General features: G+C 49.2%; 1 protein-coding gene across 1 annotated transcript in view; it reads right to left on the reverse strand.

Annotated features, from left to right (window-relative positions):
* Positions 1-2234: 2234 nt before the first annotated feature.
* Positions 2235-20593, reverse strand: part of LOC144790060 (acyl-coenzyme A amino acid N-acyltransferase 2-like) — a 40487-nt gene continuing 22128 nt past the window's right edge. Inside the window, exon 4 of the mRNA XM_078665355.1 lies at positions 2235-4046. Coding sequence (XP_078521481.1) covers positions 3450-4046 — 597 coding nt within the window. The 3' untranslated portion in view covers positions 2235-3449. The remainder of the gene's footprint in view (positions 4047-20593) is intronic.

A 20593-nucleotide genomic window follows, 5' to 3' on the forward strand; every position in this document is an offset into this window, starting at 1 on the left:
CACAAGACTGTCCTTCTACACCCCCTCCCGCCAACTACGATCCGCCAACCAAGCCCTTGCCACTGTACCTCGCATCAACAAAACCACAATGGGAGGTAGATCCTTCTCCTACCTGGCAGCTAAAACCTGGAACTCACTTCCCACTCACCTTCGCCTTACTCAGAACAACCTAGCATTCAGAAAGCAACTTAAAACATGGATATTTGACAAGTAATTCCCCACCCTTCTCCAAGCGCCTTGAGACCCTCTGGGTATGTAGAGCGCTATATAAATTTATTGACTTGACTTGACTTGACTGTTTCCTCACTGGGCCTCTCACAGCCAGTAGACTCGCAGGCGGCTGTGGTCATCTCCCCTTGTTTTCCGATGTGCTTATAAGGCGCCCTCAGATGCACGATCCCCAGATGGGCAGAGGCTACTTGGTGGTGTTACTTCGGTGTCATTCTGACACAGGATATTGTAGGATTATATTTGCAGCCGAAGGAGCTCGCTCAAGGAGCAGCCATCCTCAGGCTTGGCAAGCCCCGCCCCCTATATATATGGAGCAATAATACTTTCTTATTACCTATACACAAATACAGTCTTCTATATAAGGCTACATTTGGGCTGATTTTCATGACAATGTCACCATATTTTGCATTTAAAGAAAATGAACTACAGTTACGTTGTTAGCACAGGAATACACATTTTGTCTTAATACAGAAGAAATGTTTCAGGGGGCTTTGCTTTCAATAAAAGTGGCAGGCAGTAAATAAAAATTACATTATAAATCTACAACACGCTAAATAGAAACATTAATCTTGAGTAAACAATCTGTGATCCACCACAAATTATAGCATAAAGCCCTCTTCCAAACTATATTGATTAATACATGCATCTGAGCTGCTCTCCATAGCAGAAAGTTCGATTTAAGGATTAACAGCACTCAGGCCCCCATTTACAGGGAATTTGTGTAGGGCAGCGCCACACGTCTTCATCCTACGCTTCCCTACACCAATGTGAAAGGGCAGAAATGCACCTTATTTATGAACTATAGTACATTCCTCTCCTTTCCCGGCACACAATTTGCTGCCTAGAGCCAACCCAGGCACTCTTGCACCATGGTCCAAATGTGCCTTCATTGCATGCAGGATTGTTTGTGTGCAGGAAGGGGCACTTTCTTGAACAAAAACAATCTTGAGAGGCGTTTTCCTCTTTCTAGTGTGCTGCAGAATGCAGCACGCTGGAAAGAGGAAAAGACGAGGAGAAATAAAAATATTTCTCCTCATTACACCTGCTCTGGGGAGGTGTACGGTTTTGGTGCTGCTCCAGGTTTACGTAATTAAGTAAATCTGGGGCAGCTTCAAAATCCACGCCAATTGAACACCTCCCTGGTGCAGAGTAAGGCAACACAGCAACTAGCGCTGCTTTGTATTACTCCGTAACTACGGGCCTGATTCACAGAATGAACTTAAGACTCAATCCTAAACTTACTACTATTTTGGTATTCACAGAATGCACTTACTACTTTTGCCATTCACCGAATGAACTTACTACTTTTGGTATTCACAGAAGTTAGGATTTTGTCTTGAGTCTGTCTTAAGTCTGTCTTAAGTCTGTCTGAAGACAGACTTAAGACAAATACCAAAATAGTAGTAAGTTTAGGATTGAGTCTTAAGTTCATTCTGTGAATCGGGTCCCAAGAGGCCATGTGAAGCCACGCAGAGTGGATTTGCGTGGCCTCATATATATGATTGAGAACCTTACGCTGCCGGAGCACAAAAAATAAGAATGCTCCGGCAGCGAATGCCTCTCATTAATAAGCTCATCAGTGTACATGGTGTGTCACTGTGATCGCACACAACTATCTCAGAAGGAGGTCCACACCTCAATAAAAGCAGTGCAATAAATAAACAAGGCATCCTAAGGCCACATATGGGGTTTGCAGCATGCACTCAGATTGCAGGCTGACAACAAAACTAAACCTATTGCAGTGAGGCATTTTTCTACTTTATTATTTTATTTTAAATGGCAAATTCATCTGAAGGGCAAAATGCACATTGGTGATGGACTTTATTTACGGCCATGCTGTGCTTCATCAGCCCTTCTTTTTACAGGAAGCTGCTTATTCTGTTTTACAAAGATACACGACGGATAAGACTGAGAGCAGCGGACTAGCTCGTCTGCGGCTCTTTCTTCAGTTGGAGGTCACAGGCTGAACTGGAGTGTGTCGTTGAGATTCATTGTTTCGGAGATTGGAAGTTCATTTATTTATTGCTTTTTTATTTATTTATACATTTTTATATTGCACGGACAGTACGAAAAGGTGATAGAGCGTTTTACTATATACAAGGCTTGTTTCATAAAGTATAAAATGATAGAATCCGAAGATATTGATACATTAGAGAATGACAGCAGATCATTGCATAGAATAACATTATCTGAAGACTTTTGAGCATTGACAAAGCCATTAACATTGGAATATACTATATAATGCAGCAGTGATAACAGTTGAGTAACAGGTTGTCTATTGATGCCATGTTCAGGATGAGGAAGTAGCACATTAGATCCCAGGGCTGTTATCATTGTTGAGATTTCACCATGGAGGTTAGAAGTGAGGAGGAAGGGTTATCTAAAATGTCTTTAAAGGAGAAGGGATTTAAGGTCCGATTTAAAGACACCCTTCGCCGATTTAAAGATACCCTTCGCAGTTGTAAAGTACACGGGTTCCATATTCTGGTCAAACTTCCTGAAAAGGTTCGCATTGTGAGTCGTTCCTTTCTAATGGTCTTGGGTTCTAGCAGTAGGAATTCAAAAATGTCATGATGGTCTATAGCCCCCTCCACACCATAGCTTAAGTTTGGCTGCCAGGTAACCTGGGGTGGATGTGTGTAGCGCCTCGTGACTGATACAAGGCGTCTTGTATATGAGCCTGGCTTCAATGGGCAGCCAACGGAGAGTAGACATCCTTGGTGACGTGTTCATTCCTTTTGTCCCTATAGATGAAATGTGCTGCGGATTGTAGAGGAGTGATTGAGGAGGTCTCTGAGAGACCAGTTAAGATAGAGTTACAGTAGTTGATTCTTGATAGCACTAATGATTGAATAAGAGTTTTCAGATCGTGCTCTGGATCGTAGCCGCAAATAGTCGAGAAACTTGTGTCTATACATTTTTCAATAATCTGCACTTTCTAGGGCCCAGCATTGGTTTTGCTCATTGCTGATGTAAAGGTACATCTGTATGTCATTAGCACAGGAGGGCTAGAGGGGCGCAAGGACATCGGTGTTCTTCAGGGGTGGATGAGGTAGATGCTGAAGAGTATAGATGTAGGGCAGACCCTTGTGGGGCTTTACACTACAGTCGGACAGGCAGGACTTGCCTTGGGTCAATGATATCAGAAGAATATAATAGGATGGGAGGAGTCTGGGGATTCACTTATTTCAAAGCACAGGCGCTGGGGGTCTAGGCGATCAAAGCTTGCTGCCCGCTGATTGTCCAAGGTGGCTGTGGAGGAAGTTTTGAATCTCTTGCCAAGCATGCTCCTGCGCCCTGGCATGGGACAGCTCCTCTCCTCCCCAGAGTAAGGGAAAGGGGCTGCGGCCCATGAGGGTCTCCCTGCACAAGGGTAATCCTGGGGGCTCAAAGAGGTGCCCAGCGCCTGGGTAGGACAGCAGTTTCCCTTCTTCTCTTCCATATTTCCTCATCCTTTCTAGTGCCTCAAGTGCAAATTCTGCACTATTGGCACTCTTGTCCTCCTCTCCCGCCACGAAGAGGATACCACCCTGGGCCTTTTCCACGGGGATTACTGCCCCAGCATGTGCCTCTTCACGGTGTGCTCCATACAAGCCGGTGGAGTCTAGAGACCCTCTGTCGCTGAAAAGAGTTCGCTCAACATAGTAAGGGGCACCCTGCATGCAGCGCCCCCGATAACGCAGCACGGTTCCATAGAGAGCGGGGATGCCATTGATGGACACAGTCGCTGACACTTGCTTGAGAAAGGCTGCCATTGCCAGTCCAAGCTCCGCCCCCTTGGAGCTGCCGACGACTCCAATTCCAGGTCCCTTGACCTGAAATTACAAAAAGACACCTTGTATTTAGAAGGCTACAGAGATAGTCTGGATACTAGTCTGTCGTTAGCTTAGCCGGACTACCTCAGTCCAATGGCGTACAAGCCTCCTGCCTTGTGTCATGTGCATGCCGTTCACAAGTTCCTACCGGGTCATTCAGATCTCCCAGACAGGGCTGGACCTAAGGAGTCCCAAAAGAATTTAGGAGGAGAATCAGGCAGCAACATGGAGGGCCTCATTCACTCAGAGACAGTCTGCACCAAAGGACATATTTACAAGCTACAGACCGGGGTACTCTGCATCAAGAGGCGTATATACTAACCATTGAGAGAGGCAATCTGCACTATGAGGCATATATATTATTATAGAGGGAGTCAGTCTGCACAGAGAGTCATAGGTCATGACTATAGAGAGAGGCAGCATGCACCATATAGACAGAGGAAGGCCGTCTTCTCCAAGTGGCCTATGTACTAGCTATGGAGGCAGTCTCCACCAAGAGCCATAGGTCATAGGTATAGAGGGAGTCAGTCTGCACAGAGAGGCATAGGTCATGACTATAGAGAGAGGCAGCATGCCCCAGGCACCATATGTACATAGGGAGGCAGTCTTCTTCAAGAGGTTATGTACTACCTATGGAGGCAGTCTCCACCAAGAGCCACAGGTCATAACTATAGAGGGAGGTAGTCTGCACCAAGTGCCATATGCACTAGCTATTGAGAGAGGCAGTCTGCACTAAGATGCATATTTACTAGCTATAGAGGGAGACATAGCTCCTAACTATGTTGGAAGACATTCTGAACTAAGAGAAATAGATCCTCTCCATAGATGGAGACAGTTTGCAAAGGGTCAGAGACTGGAACTGGTACAGAGCCCATTACGTAAACGCACTACAGCCTGGACTGTGGAATATAGGCTCTAAGTAGGAGGCGCAGCCTGTACTAAGGAACAAAGGCCATAACTATGGTAGAAAACAGTCTGCACTAAGTCATGGAGCCCCTAAACAAATGATTGTAAGTTGGCACCAATAGGTAGAGTCTACTATTGACGGATGTAAGAGTCTGGACTTTGGCAGTATGAGACTAATGGCTGGTGTCATACATAAGGCTAAGTCTACAGGTGCCCAATGTGTATAAAATGTAATTAACCACAATACTAACAGCACCACGTCAGCAGAGCTTCTACACCCAACCCTAATACTACACTTTGCCCTCATCTTTACCTTATCTCTTATTATAAGCCTAACACTTGCATTGATCCTCACTGTAACACTGTGCACCTCCCAAATACCAGTTTGCATCTGCACCCACGTCTATAATACGGTACTGACGGAGAGGCAAAGAGATTCACTCATTTGCATGGGGCCACACCCCTATATAAATGAGGGAACAACCTGTCATTATTAGCGATGACGCAAAATAAATGCCAGCACTATCAGTATTATAGATGGGGTCGCACTAGTTTCTGAAGGCCCCTTCAGTAATACCATTGTGCCCCAGGGGAACACAAAGCGGGTGCACATGCACCCTAGGGCACAATGTATAAAACGGATCCTGGTTTTAATTCCTATGTTACTGTACTATTTGAATCCCTGCATGTAAGTGTATTGTACTGAAGAAGGGCAGGAAGGTAGGCCTGGAATCTTAAGCCGAAACCCATTTATACATATTTGTATGATAAGGTAGGGGCTAATTATTAGAATAACCAGCCAAAACAATTGTCCAACCTAATCTAATGTTCCATGTATTGCTGCAGTCTTTGCACTCAAAGATTAAAGCAAGTTTCTGACAAATTTTAAATAAAGAGCCATATATACATTTTTATAACAACCTGTACAGTCACAAATTATGTGCTACAATTAAATGCACTTTCATAGTTGGAGGGCAATCAGCCCAAAGAAAGAGGGACACATAGTGAATGTGAAGAGGTAAATATCCTAAGCTAAAATGGAGACAAGCAGCTGCTCTAAGGGATAGAAGCCCTAACTCCAGAAATGCCAGGGTGTTTGAACTGAAGGGCAGAGGTCATGGCTATAAGTAGGCAAGCCGCTGTCCTAAAGTGCAGAGTCCCCAAGTAAATTAATTAATTTTTGTATTTTAATTTTTTCTCCAGCACCATTCAACTAGGAGTTTTGCTGCATTTTACATTGAAACAAACTGTGGGTAGAATACTCTAAGTTAATAATTATTGAGCGCTTAATGTCTTTTAATAACATTGCATATAGTCATGATGGTGAAGATAGGAACCTGGCAATCGAAAGACATTGGCAGACCCCCTGACTATATGGGTAACCAGGCCTGTCTGCACTAAGGCCACAGACCCTAAACAAAGCGCAAGCCAAGCCACCTAGGATAAAGGGCTGACTTCATAACCATAAGGAGCTGGGACTGCCTATACAAATGGGGGGTGGGGGTTGACTGTAGTGGAAGTCAGGCCAGCCAGCAAGAATGGACAGAGGTCCAAACTGTAGGCAGAGCCTGAACCAAAATGCTTAATTTTGTGCTAAACAGCCAGGGCAGCTGGCACTGAGGGGCATACACCCTCACTGAAGAGCAGGCCAGGCCACATGCACTCAACAGGGTAGGCCCCAAGTACAGTGGAATGAGGGTGGCTGCACTAAGGAGCAGAATCCATGGAAGTGGGGGCGCCAAGAGGCACACTAGCTCACTATAGGGTGAGCCAGACGAGCCTGTACCAAAGGGCAGAATCCATAACTATAGATGATTCTCTACACTAAAGAGAATAGAGCCTTCCTATTGCGATGGACGTGGCTGCTTATACCAAGGGATATATGACCGCACTATAGGGAAGCTCTAGCCAAATGGAGCAACACTCCAGAGTGTCTTGAAGGGCAAGAACCCCTAACTACAGTTAGTCCAGGCACGCCTTTAGTGGTTGGTAGAGTCATACCTATAAGGGATAGTGGAGCTATCTGCACTTATGGGCAGAGACCCTGACCATTATTGGAGCCAGGCTAGCCAGCAGTAAGGGGGCAGAGGGCATACATGGTGGGGAGACAGTCCAGCCTGCACTAAGAAGCTGAAGCCCTAATTATAGTGAGGGCCAAGCCAGGGTGTTCTACCGGCCAGAGGGTGTAATTATAGTGTATGCCAGGCCAGACTGCACCAAGGGAGGGGGGATGAATACAGGGGAGGCAGGGCAATCTGCAATAAAGGATGGAAGTCCTGACTATGGGGGGAATCTGGCACTCTGCACTAAATGCAAGAGACCCTATCCCAAACAGAAGGCACAATGCACTACGAGGTGGATGCTGTAAAAATAAACAGTTTGCCTAAAGGTACAGAGGCCCTGAGGAACATCAACATGGTGCAGGAAGGAAGATTGACAGATTGGAGGGTAGTGACTTTGAGCATAGGCGGATAGCCTTATTTAAGAATGTGATACCTTGTTCTAAAGAGATGTTAGCCTAATTATAGAGTGAAACAACCCTGCACTAACAGTCAGAGGGCATGTCCTGACCTAGGGAGGGTTACAGCAGCACTGCCTAGATGTTAGAAGTACGGGAGACAGCAATGACAACGCGGGATTTACACCGCGCTGCCATTACGACGCTGCCATCACAATGCAAGTCGTTACAACGACTTGCGTTGGATGGCGCTAGATACTAAGGAATAGTAGATTTACTATTCCAACACCTTCCCTACAGAAGTACAGGGTAACACAGTCCTCAAGGGGCAGAGAGAGACCAGAGTATTAACAATGATAGGCTGTAGTGGCTGCACTCATTGGAAGGGACCCCATCTACTATTGTATTGTATTGTTTTAGTACTACTGTGCTAAGTGAAAGAGAGCACATCTATAAAGGAAGGTAGGCTTCACTAAGGCACAGCTACTTGTCTAGTGCTTTTTTAAGGTGGAGGAGCCAGCAGCACCTTGCGACTTGGCTCTCCCACCCAAAAAAAAGATGGTGGTTGTGCTGGTGGTGCAATGGAAGAGCGAGTAGGGGAGACCAACAGAGAGCTGTCGAGGAGGGGAAAAGCAGACAGTGCACGAGGGAGGGTAATGGTGCAGGGGGAGAAGTGCACACGTGATAATGTAACACAAATAATGGGGGAGAATGAGAGTTTGGCAGGGGGAGAAACACTCAAGAGAATACTTACAATATTATTAGTTTAATTTCTAGCGCTCGTGAATCACCCCCTGGAGGGGTATCTAGGCGCAAAGCAGAGACTCAGCAGGAAGGAAATCGTTTAAAACAGTACTGTCTTCTGTAATCTGGCATAATCAATGCAGGTATGAACGCAATAAGGCAGTTTATTCCGTAAAATAGGGACTAGTTAGGAGAAGGGTCTGCCTCCCATGAGAGACTTTTTGATCTGAGGGACATCTTTGTCACTTGGTCTTAGAAGTCTCGCTGGACGCTGGTGAGTGAGACTTGAAGATAAGTACCTGGGTCCATTTCCAATCAAAGAACTATGGGTTAGGCAGCACATTTAAAACAATTATTTTCCAAATTGCTAGCCAATGAAAGGAGTATAAAGGTGAGGGTTGGGGGTAAGAAAGCCGTCCCGGAAGGAAGGCTGCTGTGTTTTCGACAACTTGTAGCTTAGATACCAATGTCTTATTTGCAGAGGACAATAAGGCATTACCATAATCCAGACAGGAGATGAAAAGTGTCTGAGCCGATGTTTTCCGTGAAGGGAGAGGGAAGAAGGCTCACCTTGGTAGATGTATAGTATGGAAGCAGTGAGCAGTATTCGACAAAACCTGCTCTTTCATAGTGAGAGAATGATCAATGTGTACCACTAAATTCTTAACTACCAGTTGAGGGGTAGGAGGGATGTCTAATTCAGAAGGCCACCAATCAGAGGCCCAAAGTTATTGGGCTTTGCCGACAGCATAATATCTGTTTTTCCAGTAGTCAACTGGAGATCGTTTTTAGTCATCCAGTTGGCAATTTCTTTCATAACAAATGAAAAGCGGTCCTTTGCCTGACTCAGATTTTTATCATAAGAAGTTACATGGGAGATGGCAACGCAAACCAACATCAACTTCAAGAGTAAGCTTTGGACCGGTCTTCCTTGCAATCCATGGAGAGTCGGTGTGAAGGAGAGTACTTCTTTACCCAGTTTGAGGTCCAGCATTATTGTGATCTGAGGATACCAGTGGTAAATTACTCTAATTGTTACATTTGTAGCCAAGTAAACTCACCTCCCCTGGGCTCCCAGGAACCAGATCTTATACTTTTTCCCATAGCTTTGTCTGTGCAATGTCACATATTCTTTCTCTTCGCCCAATCATCTTCATATTATCTGTCTCTATTTTCTATGCACCACCCGAGTCAATTGCTTGATGTGCCTCTCTCATTTTTTCTCTTTGACACTTTCTATTTATATTTCAGGTCTTCTCTCCCCTATTATTTTTATCACCTATCTTTCTATCATTTTTTTTATTTTCCTTCTCTCTCCTGTTTATTTGTTCTCTCTTTTTTGTTTTTCTCCTGTTACCACTCGGTTTTAGTTATTTGTTCTCTTCCTCTGCTGCCCATAATAATTTTAGTTATTTCTCTTGCCTATGCTGTTCTCCTCATTTGTCTATTTTTTCCTTGTTGGTCACTGTAAATCCTAACCAAAGATACTTCAACATGTTCAGGCTCTGGATCCATGGCGTGGTCATCAAGAAGCCTCCCCCCCCCCCATCCGTCAGCAGAAAGATGCATGATTTCACATCATTCAGGGGATGATAGCCTGTATACCAAAACTTCAGAGTTGTGCAAGCAGTGGCTTTCTATACTTTTTAAATATAGAAAGAAGGATCCTGAGCCCCTTCCCATTCATAAGGCCATTTAGAGACTTTTGACTAGAGAATGGTCAGATGTGCAACGAACTAAGGGGCATATTAACAAGCCCCTTATCACTGCGTTATCGGCACTTTTGTGCCTATAACGCGGCAATATCTGCATCGTCCTATTATCAAGGCAGCATTAAGTCAATTAACGTGGCTTAAAGCCACGTTAATTGACTTAACGCTGCCTTGGTAATAGGGCCCCTTTCACGATAAACTCATCGTGAAAGGGGGCGTGCAGTGGGTGTTGCGGTGGACGTTCCACCACAAGACCCATTCAATTCGACACTGCCACCTATTATCAAGCTTGGCGATAATAGGGGCAGTGCCAAATTTTAAAACAGGTCAGACCTCTTCTTAAGGTGGCGAAACGAGGAGAAATACTTAATTTCTCCTAATTTTGGGGGGCGTGGCCAAGCAGCATGGCCGGCAGGACGTGAGCTCCTCCAGCTCCGTCCCGAAGACCAGCATCATCCTATCACTGATCCTGCCCGGGCTCCCCTGGTCGCTGGACAGGCTTGTCGAGTGGAGCTGTGACCCCGCTGGGTCCCATGAGCCTGAAAAACGGGCCCACGACCTGCGCTCCGCTGCAAACGCCGACATGGGTGCTCCTTGAGGGCGGAGTCGTCGTACTGAATCACGCTACACCGGGGTCTGGGCCTGCATGGTGAGGCCGGACTACGAGTGCGCTACCCGGGGCTCCTGACCTGGACGAGCCCCCTAGTGCCCGCCGAGAATCTGCCTGTGACTCCCGCGCGGTGAGTGGAAGATTGGGGAGCGCCAGCTCTGCGACCCTGCTGCTGCGTGGTGCGGAGGAAGCCTGGACGGAGGCGCCGTCCATCTTGAACATCGGCCCTGAGTCGGAGCTCTGGACCCCCTCCCCCCCCTTTTTCTCCTACCGTTGCCGGGTGCTGCGTCCCGGACCTGAAGTGGCGGCACACCTGGTGGGGGAGGCCGCGAGTGCCATCTGCACTTGTCCTGCTTTGCGGCGCCTGGTGACTGCGGGAGCCCCTGAGCAACTGAGTGCCTGGCTGGACCCGACGCCATTGCGGATCCTTGCACGGACTGGGGGCCTGCTTCCCTCCCCCTGCCGAGCCCCAACCTGTCTACTCCTTTGGCTCCTTGCTGCCCTGCTGCCTCCGGGGGGGACTCTAGGACAGCGTCGCTGGGCCCACTGTTGGACGGATCCCCACCCCCCCCACACGCCCGCCATCTTGGGGCCTGTGCCGAGCTGCCTCTGGGGAGTTTGCGGCGGTTGGAGGCGAAGAACACCCCTGTTCCTCTCGGCCCAGATCTGCGGAGCCTGGGGGATCCCCTGGTGGACTGCCAACAGTGAGTACTGGGGGTGAGGTGACGCTGCAGCCCGTGTTCCCACTGCCCATTGCTCCCTAGGTGGAATCCCATATCCTGACCCCCATTGACGGGTGGTGGACGAGTGCTGCCCCTGCGTTGTTTGGCCTCCCGGCCCCCTTGACCCACTGGTATCGCGTTGCCTGTGTGACGCGGGGGGCGCCTGCCATCTCTGACTTAGACCGGTTCGGGGGGGGCCCTCCTTGATCGGCTGGACTGGGGGTGCGCACTTTGGATCACACAAACCTGAGCTGCTCTCCATGACGGGCCACACGGGTCGGGGTTCGAAGACCTCCCAACCCAATACAATCGTCCAATACACCACCCCCCGCCATCAACCGCAGAGGATCACGCGGCAGACGGGCCCTGACGACAGGGGTGGGGATCCGCCGGAACCGACCAGAGCTGAACTCCTAAAGGCTATTCAGGGTTCCCATGCGGCCCTGGAACACCAGATTGAGACAGTCTCCATAGATGTCAACCTCCTGAGAACGGACCTTCGCAACGTCGCGGACAAGGTCTCGGATGGGGAAGGCAATATCACTCAGCTGCAGGGGGAGGTCGCTTCCCTACAAAAGTCACTTGCCCAGCTCTCCTCTACTACCCGGGCACTAGAAAGGCGCGCTGAGGATGCGGAGCGACGGGCGCGTCGGAGCAACATACGAGTACTGGGAGTACCGGAACGACTGGAGGCGGGGAACCCTGAGCGCTTCCTAGAGACCTGGATCCGTGAGCGCCTGTGTCTGGATTGTCCAACGTCTTCATTGTGGAACGGGCGCACAGAGCCTTGGTGCCCCCTCCGCGACCGGGAGAGGCTCCTAGAGCCATCATTGCGAAAATTCTGAATTACAAGGACCGCGATTGTATCCTCAAGGCGGCGAGGGAGACGGGGCCCCACATGATAGAGAACTGTCGCATCTCCATATACCCGGATTATACCCAACAAGTGCAGGAGCAGAGGAAATCCTACTTGGGGGTTAAACAAAAACTCCGTGATATGCAGCTTCAGTACATGCTCCTGTATCCAGCCAAGCTGAAGGTGCTTGCCCAGGGCCGGGCACATTTCTTTGAGACGCCTGCGGAGGTCTGGGAATGGCTGGAGATCAGAGGGGATGACTTGCCCCCGGGAGAACGAGGGGGCTCACGTGACACTTGGGGTACCAGGCCGCAGAGACGGCGTCGTGGTAGGAGAAATCGTCGCTCCAGGTCCCCGAGCTCCCCTGAGGCTCGGCCCACGGTGGGTCCAGATGGAGCCATCCTCATGAATACCTCGCCGACGAGGGCTGGCTCGAGCCCGTCGGGGGCGGCTGCCCCATGCGACATCCTGGTGCCGGACACTTTGCAGGACGTACTGCTGGACACGGCTTCTACGGCCCCGGTGGTCCCCGAGACTGCCGCATCGGCGCAGGAGTCGGAATGATCCTTGTTTAAACTACTGTGGCGCTTTTATGTGTTTACTCTCGGGTGAGCGGGGCTCCTCTCACCTGTGATCCTATGGCCTGTAGCAGTTCAACATTGTCACCGGGACCTTCCGAACTCTGGTCGGTACCTTGAGATTCAATTTGGGTCATGTGTGCTATGGGGGGTCTAAAGTGGAATTCACTATTGTCGTGTTTACCTTACTGTTGCGACTGGGGTGATGCCAGGGTGTTCTTCTCAGATACCTTGGTCTCTCGGGGAGCTGGGTGGTTGGGTGGGTGGGGTTGTATTGCTTTGTGTGAGTGAGTGTGGGATGTGTGGTATGGGGTGGCTGTGCACGTCCTGGCACTGGCGGGGGAAGGGCGGGGTGGCGTTTTTGGTTGTTGCTATCCTATTGCTCGTGGGTGGTGGGGAGGAGGGTGTTCTTGCAAAAGTTTCATGTTTTGGGGTTGTTGGGGGGTGGGGTTGGGATTGTGAAACGGATGACACTGACATTATGTGCGTATTGGTTCCGATTTGTGGGAAGCTTGACCTCAAAGCTGCATCCCTAGAGTTAAAAGTGACATGGGTCGCTTGGAGGTGGTCCGAATTGCGCCTCCACTGTAGCCCGTTTGGGCGTACGCATTGGACATGGGATTTAAGTTTTTAACATGGAATGTGCGTGGCTTGGGCACATGCACCAAGAGACACAGGGTCCTCATGGGGTTTCGATTGCTTGCACCTGGATGATGAAGGCGCACAACGCCTAGCTAGAAAGTGGAGGGGCCAGGTTTTCCATTCCTCATACTCTACATATGCTAGGGGGGTTCTTATTTGGGTGGCCCCAGGGATACCCTGTGCTGTTCAATATATTGACGCGGATATTGAAGGCAGGTACATATTGGCGAGAATCAAATTAGATGACAAAGACCTCCTACTTCTGAATACATATGCCCCGAATATTGATGATCCGGCGTTCTTTTCCCAGATGCAAGATGTTGTGGCTCCAGGTTTAGACGCGCCCCTCCTTTGGTTCGGGGACTTTAATTGCGTCTTGCACCATGAGCTGGACCGTCTCCCGTCCAGAGTGGGCACTAAGCCCCGCATGACGGCGCGCTTACGAGAAGTGATGCACAATCTTGGGGCAACGGACGTGTGGCGTACTTGCCACCCCACACAGAAGCTTTACACATGCTATACTCCGACACACGGTACACACAGTCGGCTAGACCGGGTCCTCGCAGCTAACCTTCCTTCCTCACTCATATTGACGGTCACACACCAAGCCCGATATCTGTCGGATCATGCCCCGGTTACGTGCGTGGCGCAATGGCCTGATCGAACATCGCGACCACGCACGTGGCAACTGCCGCCTGACCTGCTCCAGGATCAGGTGGCCAGGGATCATGTAGCAACGTCGCTCTCTGGCTACTTGGAACTCAATTGGACGGGGAATGACCTGTCCTACTCCACCCGATGGGAGGCTCTTAAGGCAGTCGTACGTGGAGCGTGTATGGGCTTATCATATGGGGTCAGGAAGCAGTTGCTCTCTGACTTGCGAACCGCGGAGGATGCACTCCTGCGCGCCCAATCCCAGCCTGACCCGAATGCGTTAGATCAACAGGCGGAGGGTCTTGCCCTGGTATCCATCCACGACATATTAACGCGACTTGATAAATTTACGCTAGGCCAATATAGGCAACGTCTACACCGTGAAGGGGACAAGTCGGGCCGATTATTGGCCTGGATTCTTCATCGGGAGTTCACGCCTGAACGAATCGTGGCCCTACGGAACCCCAGTGGCACTATGGTCCACTCGGAGGCGGATGTTCTTACAGTCCTTGGCAGTCATCTGCAAATTGTGTATGCCACTGACCCGTCCATATCGGCGGACGCCTACCAATCGTATCTTGAGGGCCTCCACCTACAGACCCTGCCGGAAACTGTCGCGAAGGAACTCGATATCAAGCTGACGCTGGGTGAGATTACCGCGGCGATAGCCGCCCTCCCCCGAGCCAGGACACCTGGTGGAGATGGATACCCGGCTGAGTTTTACCAGGCCTTTGGAGATATCCTGGCCCCCCCACTCTTACAAGTCTATAACGAGGCTCTGCGTACTGGCAACCTCCCGCCTTCCATGAATCAGGGTGAGGTGTGTATGATCTTGAAGCCGGGTGGTGAAAAAACGGACCCCGCAGCTTATCGGCCTATCACATTGATCAACTCAGATGCAAAAATCCTTACTAAAATGCTGGCCAATCGCCTGGCCCCGCACATGTCCCACCTCGTTCATCCCGACCAGTGCGGCTTCATACCGGGCCGCAATACGGCGATGAATCTGCGCCGCCTAAACCACATACTGCATGAGGTACGAGGACGTGAGGGTCCCTGCGTGCTGGTCTCTGTTGACCTGGCCAAAGCCTTTGATACGGTGCATTGGGATTATCTTTTCCACGTGCTCCTGAAAATGGGGTTGAGCCCTGGATTTTGCAACTGGATCCGGATACTCTACAAGGCGCCCCGAGCCTCGGTGCGACTGGGGTCGGCCCGATCCGATGAATGGTCATTGGGGAGAGGTACCCGACAGGGGTGCCCCCTCTCCCCCCTCTTATTCGCTCTTGCCATTGAGCCCCTCGCAGTTGTTGCCCGTAGGGACCTGCAGGACTGGGGCATAGTGGTGGGGGATACTACGAATGTTATCTCGCTTTACGCGGATGATGCGCTCTTTTACTTGACTTCCCCGGTGGAGGCCCTCCCCGTCTTAATGAGGCTATTGGACCATTTTGGTGCGGCCTCTGGGCTGCGTATGAATGTCAACAAGTCTCTGGTGTTTCCTCTGACGGACGCTGTCCCGGTCCCAGACGTGGATCACCAATATTCCGGCCTCAGATGTGAACGGGTGGCGTTTCGGTACTTGGGTATTCAGGTGGCGGCTTCTGACGACGCCCTCCTGGCGCACAATATAGACAAAATCCTCGCAGCCCTCGGTAAATCCATTGCCTTCTGGAATACACTTCCCCTCTCCCTCATGGGGCGGCTGGCAGTCGCCAAGATGGTGATGCTCCCCAGAGTCCTTTATGTGTTGCAGAATACTCTGTGTCCGTTGCCGCCCCGAGTGTTCCGTACCCTGAAATCGCTTCTCACCTCCCTACTCTGGGCGGGTGGACGAAGCAGGGTCGCGCTGCACACGGTAACGAGGTGCTGGGACGAAGGTGGTCTCGAGGCCCCAAGGTTTGACTTGTACTACTATGCGGCACAGCTTCTCCCGGCCGCCCGGTGGTTTGCTGACCACGAGAACTGGGAGCTGGCACTACTTGCAGGCGTGGCTACTGCAAAGGACCTACAGGAGGCCTTGATGCAGGGTCGGGGCGCCGACGATTCCCTGCCCTATGTGGTGAGGCACACGGCCAACATTTGGCAGCGCTTCGTTGAGAAGATACTGCGACGCGCGCCGTTCCATAGGGAGCTCCCACTTTGGATCCTGGCCCCGGTGCTCGCACTGGAGGAGAATATGTCTTTTAGGGAATGGCGCTCGGGCGGCTGCGAGACCCTGGCGGATCTCTACCCAGATGACTCCTTTGTGTCTTTTGAGAGGGCCAGGGACTCCTTTAATCTTGTGGAGGGCCAATACCTACACTATGGAAGTCTTAGGGAGGTGGCCAGGACGACGTGGCCCCCATTCCCAGAGGCACCCCAGCTCACTCATACGCTGGACGTCATCTTGTCGTGTGGGAGAGGTAGGCGCCTGATCTCCCTCCTTTACTCCGCCATGCGCCGAGACTCGACTCCCCTATTAGCGCCGGCCTGGGCGGCATGGGAGGCGGATCTGGGAATAGAATTGGACCCGGCCCAGAGGAAGCGGATTGGATTGTTGACTCGTAAAGTGTCTTGCAATGCCCGCTTTAAACTTATACACTTTAATTTTGTTCACCATGCTTACATGACACCTGTCTCCCTCCACCGTATATCGTCAGATAGACGTCACAATTGCCCTAGGTGTGGGATGGCGAGGGCGGGGTTCTTACACCTAGCGTGGGAATGTCCATTGGTCCAGGATTTTTGGCGCAGGGTGGTGGTATTCATTACCCGTACCACCCCTCTTAGATTGCAGCTGGACCCACTTCCCTGCCTGCTAGCATTAGTGCCTAAGCCAAAAAAGAAAGGTCTGTCTTATAAACTGCTGCAACTTCTGTTGGTGTTGGCAAGGAGACGGGTGGCCATTACCTGGATGGGTCAGAGGGCGCCTGAATTTCCTCATTGGCTGCGAGATGTCAAGGAATGGACCTTGGCGGAGGAGACACACATGCAGCGCTCTCGCAGAGACGAGAAACTCCAGGATGACTTACTCGCCTGGAGAACTATGTGTATGGAAGGGATGAGGGAGGATGACTCAGACGCCACTAGCGCAGAGCTGTTTTCCTCTGCGTCCTCGGAGTCTGGTGAGGGTGAGGGGGAGGAGGGGGTCTAGAGTGAGGTGTCTGAGCAGGTGCAGCGCCCCCTGGTAGTCACGCCACTGTTCCTTGACAGCTATGTTTGGATTGGATGAGATTCCCTGTAGGCCACACAACATTGTAGTGACTGCGCCCTAGCTGGCCCTTGTATATTTCTCCTTCTATGTTCGGATCTGCACTAAAATGTCATCTATGGGGTAGTTCGTTATAGTTCAAGTGGTTTTGTAGAGTAGGAATGCAACACAAGAAAAATGGCGTAGACATTGACACTGTTTTATTGTTCTTTGAGGCACAATTGCGCTTTCTCCCTCTTCATATGTATGTTTACTCCTGTGCCGCCCTGCCTCCGGGATGTGGGCCATACACGGCTGTGTATTGCTTCTGGGACTTCTTGTTCCTACTGTTTACATGAGAACTGAGTCGATGATTGTATATTTTGTGCCTTCTTCTTATCTTCGCCACAATAAAAACAATTAAAAAAAAAAAAAATTCTCCTAATGTTTGCTTTTTCCATGTGTGCTGCCTTGTGCAACACACATGCAAAAAGCAAAATGCCAAGGCTTGTTTATGTACAGGAAGGTGTCCCTTCCTGTACATAAACAAACCTCTTTTTAAAAATGCCAATTTGTAACTTACATGTGTGCTGCATAAAGCAGCACGCATGTAAGTTACAAAATGGCATTTAAGCTTTGTTTATGTGCAGGAAGGAACTCCTTCCTGTACATAAACAAACCTTCCTTGCCTGCGCTGGCGTTAAGTTGTAAAACGTATTGCCATCGCAGGGGGAAACGCTAGGCTGCACCATATCCTTGGTAATATGGTGCAGCCTAGCGTTTCCGAAGTGGCAAAGAGAGGCGTTAAGCCAAGGCGGCTAACACCTCTCTTCACCACTTTGTTGCTAATATGCCCCTGGGTTTCCATATTTTCTATCTAAAATGTATCCTCTTCAAAATGTTGCTGACCAATTTCCTACTTTAGTTTCAGTTGACTCCCTGTTTGTGGGTCTGGCATATTCAGCAGCTCCGTCATTTCAGAGGACGCTTCTCCTCCAGAACAAGTGGATAAAAAGTAGAGGGGGCAAATAAAGGAGCCTGTTCTGCCATAAAATGTGTGCTAAGGATCCGGGCTTATGTAACTTATGTTGGACAAACCGTGTTGCATGACTTCCAGGACTTAGCGGAGGAGCCGATTGATTGAGGTGATGGAACGTCTAAATGATCAATAATAGAGTAGGATGTTAACTTCCTCTCAGACTTGATCTTTGATTCCTTGTCAGCTGCTGCAGCGGCTACAACTTCTGCCATCCCGCAAGATACCACATTTGGATGCAGACTTGGAAGGCTGACAATTCTCAAAAAGCTTTTCTGCCTTATCTTCCATTTCAGGTCACTAAGTTCTTCGGTTCTCAGCTGGAAGACATGGTGAAAAAGTCAGCAGAGGACCGCAAATTGCTAATGCCAGTGAGGCCATCATCTAGAGTAAGAGGGTTCGGGTTCCCTGGAGCTTTTGGAAATTCCTCAACTGCTAAGTGAGCATGTCAGCCGTTTGAGGGCTGCGGACATAAATCCCAGCTGCAGCCTCCAATTGCTCCTTCAACAATCCCAAAATCACGACTATCCAAGCACTGTGGGTGAAAGGATGTGGGCATTTTCCTCAGTGTTGGAAAAAGATGTTTCAGTTGATAAGAGAGGGCTACATAATCGAATTCCTAACCCCTTCAATCAATTTCTTCATCCAAACCCCAGCTCCTGGACAAATTGAAGGCCTTACAGAAAGGGATCAGAGACCTTCTTGCACAGGGAGATATTTTTTTAGTTCCAAAAGAATAATTGGGTCAGGATACTGTTCTCTGATGTTTATAGAATAGAATAATTCAGGCAAGTCCGCCCAGTGCTCTATTTGAAGCAAGTGAACCTTTATTTCCCTTTTTGCAGCATATCTTGCCACTTGTTTCTCCTGGCATGTTTTTGGCCTCTCTAAATCTGATGGACGCGTATTTGCACATCCCGATTCATCCTTCTTCTCAGAAAATGTCCTTCATTGTTTGCATTGTGTCATCATTTGCAAATCAGTGTTCTTCCTTTCAGGCTCTCTTCAGTGTCGTAGGTAATCACTAAGACTCTTGTACCCTTGGTTGAAAACCTTTATTCCTTGGGTCTGACTAGCTAACCTATGCTTTTTTTAGGCTCAGCAAGCTGTTCATATGACTGTGAGTGCCTTGAATGCCATGGTTTCCCTATGAACCCAATGAAGTCCCACCTGTTTCCTACACAATAACTTCATTTCAACAACACCCTGTTGGATACAAAGTCTAGAGGGTTTTCCACCCGGAAGGCCCGTCAACAGAAAGTGATATCCAGGGCCTCACACCTCATGCCTCTTCAGCAAGTCCCAACAATAGAGTGGCTGTCGGTTCAGGGCAATATGATTGATAGCCTCCCCGTTTCTATTTCCGTGGGCTCACCTCCAATTGTATCACCAAGTGCCTCATCTTCATTCTCTGTGGGATCCCAGTTCACAGGATTATGACACTCTAGTCCAGGGTTCCCCAAAGTCAGTCCTGGAGGGCGGGGTCCATGTCAGATTTTTAGCATATCCCCATTTAGATAAAAGTAGTTATCTTAAAAATCTGGCCCTCGATGACTGACTTTGGAGAACCCTGCTAGTTCCAGTCTCTCCAAAAGTTTCTCAAATGAGTACAAAATCTAGCATTCTCCGATGGGGAGAAACTTTGGGAACTGTTCAGCCCAAGGCCTGTGGACCACACCAAAAGTCAGTCAATCATCCAATTAGAGGAAAATGTTGGTGATTTACTGAGCACACCTGTTCTTCTCCTCTCTGATCCAGGACTGTCCTGTGCAAACCAGAACAGACAATCAAGTGGCACTGGGCTGTGTGAACCATCTGGGAGGCACCAGATCTCCCTAGCTGGCCTCTCTGGCAGAAGACACTGAACTTGATGTCTCTGAGAGCGATATATCTTCAAGGGAGGGAGAATGGGCTTTTCTGCAGTAGAATAATATGTGCACACATAATGTTCTGATTTCAGTTTTCAATAAACACTTGGTGTCACGAACGATTGGCTCAGGTCATCAATTTCTTTCTGTTATTTTAGCTTTGAAAACACTGAACTGCTAAGGACTGTGTCAAGGAAGATGGACAAGGTAGATAATGACTCGGGTACTTACCGGTAATCTTCATTACTCTGAGTCATAGTCTTCCTCGACACATTCCTGCATTCCCTCCCTACTTTCTCCTTCTATGATAGGTGAGTGGAATTTGTTGTCTCTTTTTCTTTTGGTTCGCTTGTCAATTACAGGAAGTGTTAAGGGTAAGCCCCAACTATGTGGTTGCATGGTAATCAACTTTTTGTAGATATTGAGGGCTGGGTTAAACTTATTTTATGGTATGGGTGAGACACTGTGCACGAGCTATGGAATAGCTAAATCATTAAGGACTGTGGTGACGACAACTATGATTCAGAGTGATAAAGATTACCTGTAAGTAACTGAGTCAGTATCTCATTCCTAACTGTGTTTTGTTTAC

The sequence above is a fragment of the Lissotriton helveticus genome, chromosome 1_1, assembly GCF_964261635.1.
Source record: "Lissotriton helveticus chromosome 1_1, aLisHel1.1, whole genome shotgun sequence".
Taxonomy (NCBI): Eukaryota; Metazoa; Chordata; class Amphibia; order Caudata; family Salamandridae; genus Lissotriton; species Lissotriton helveticus.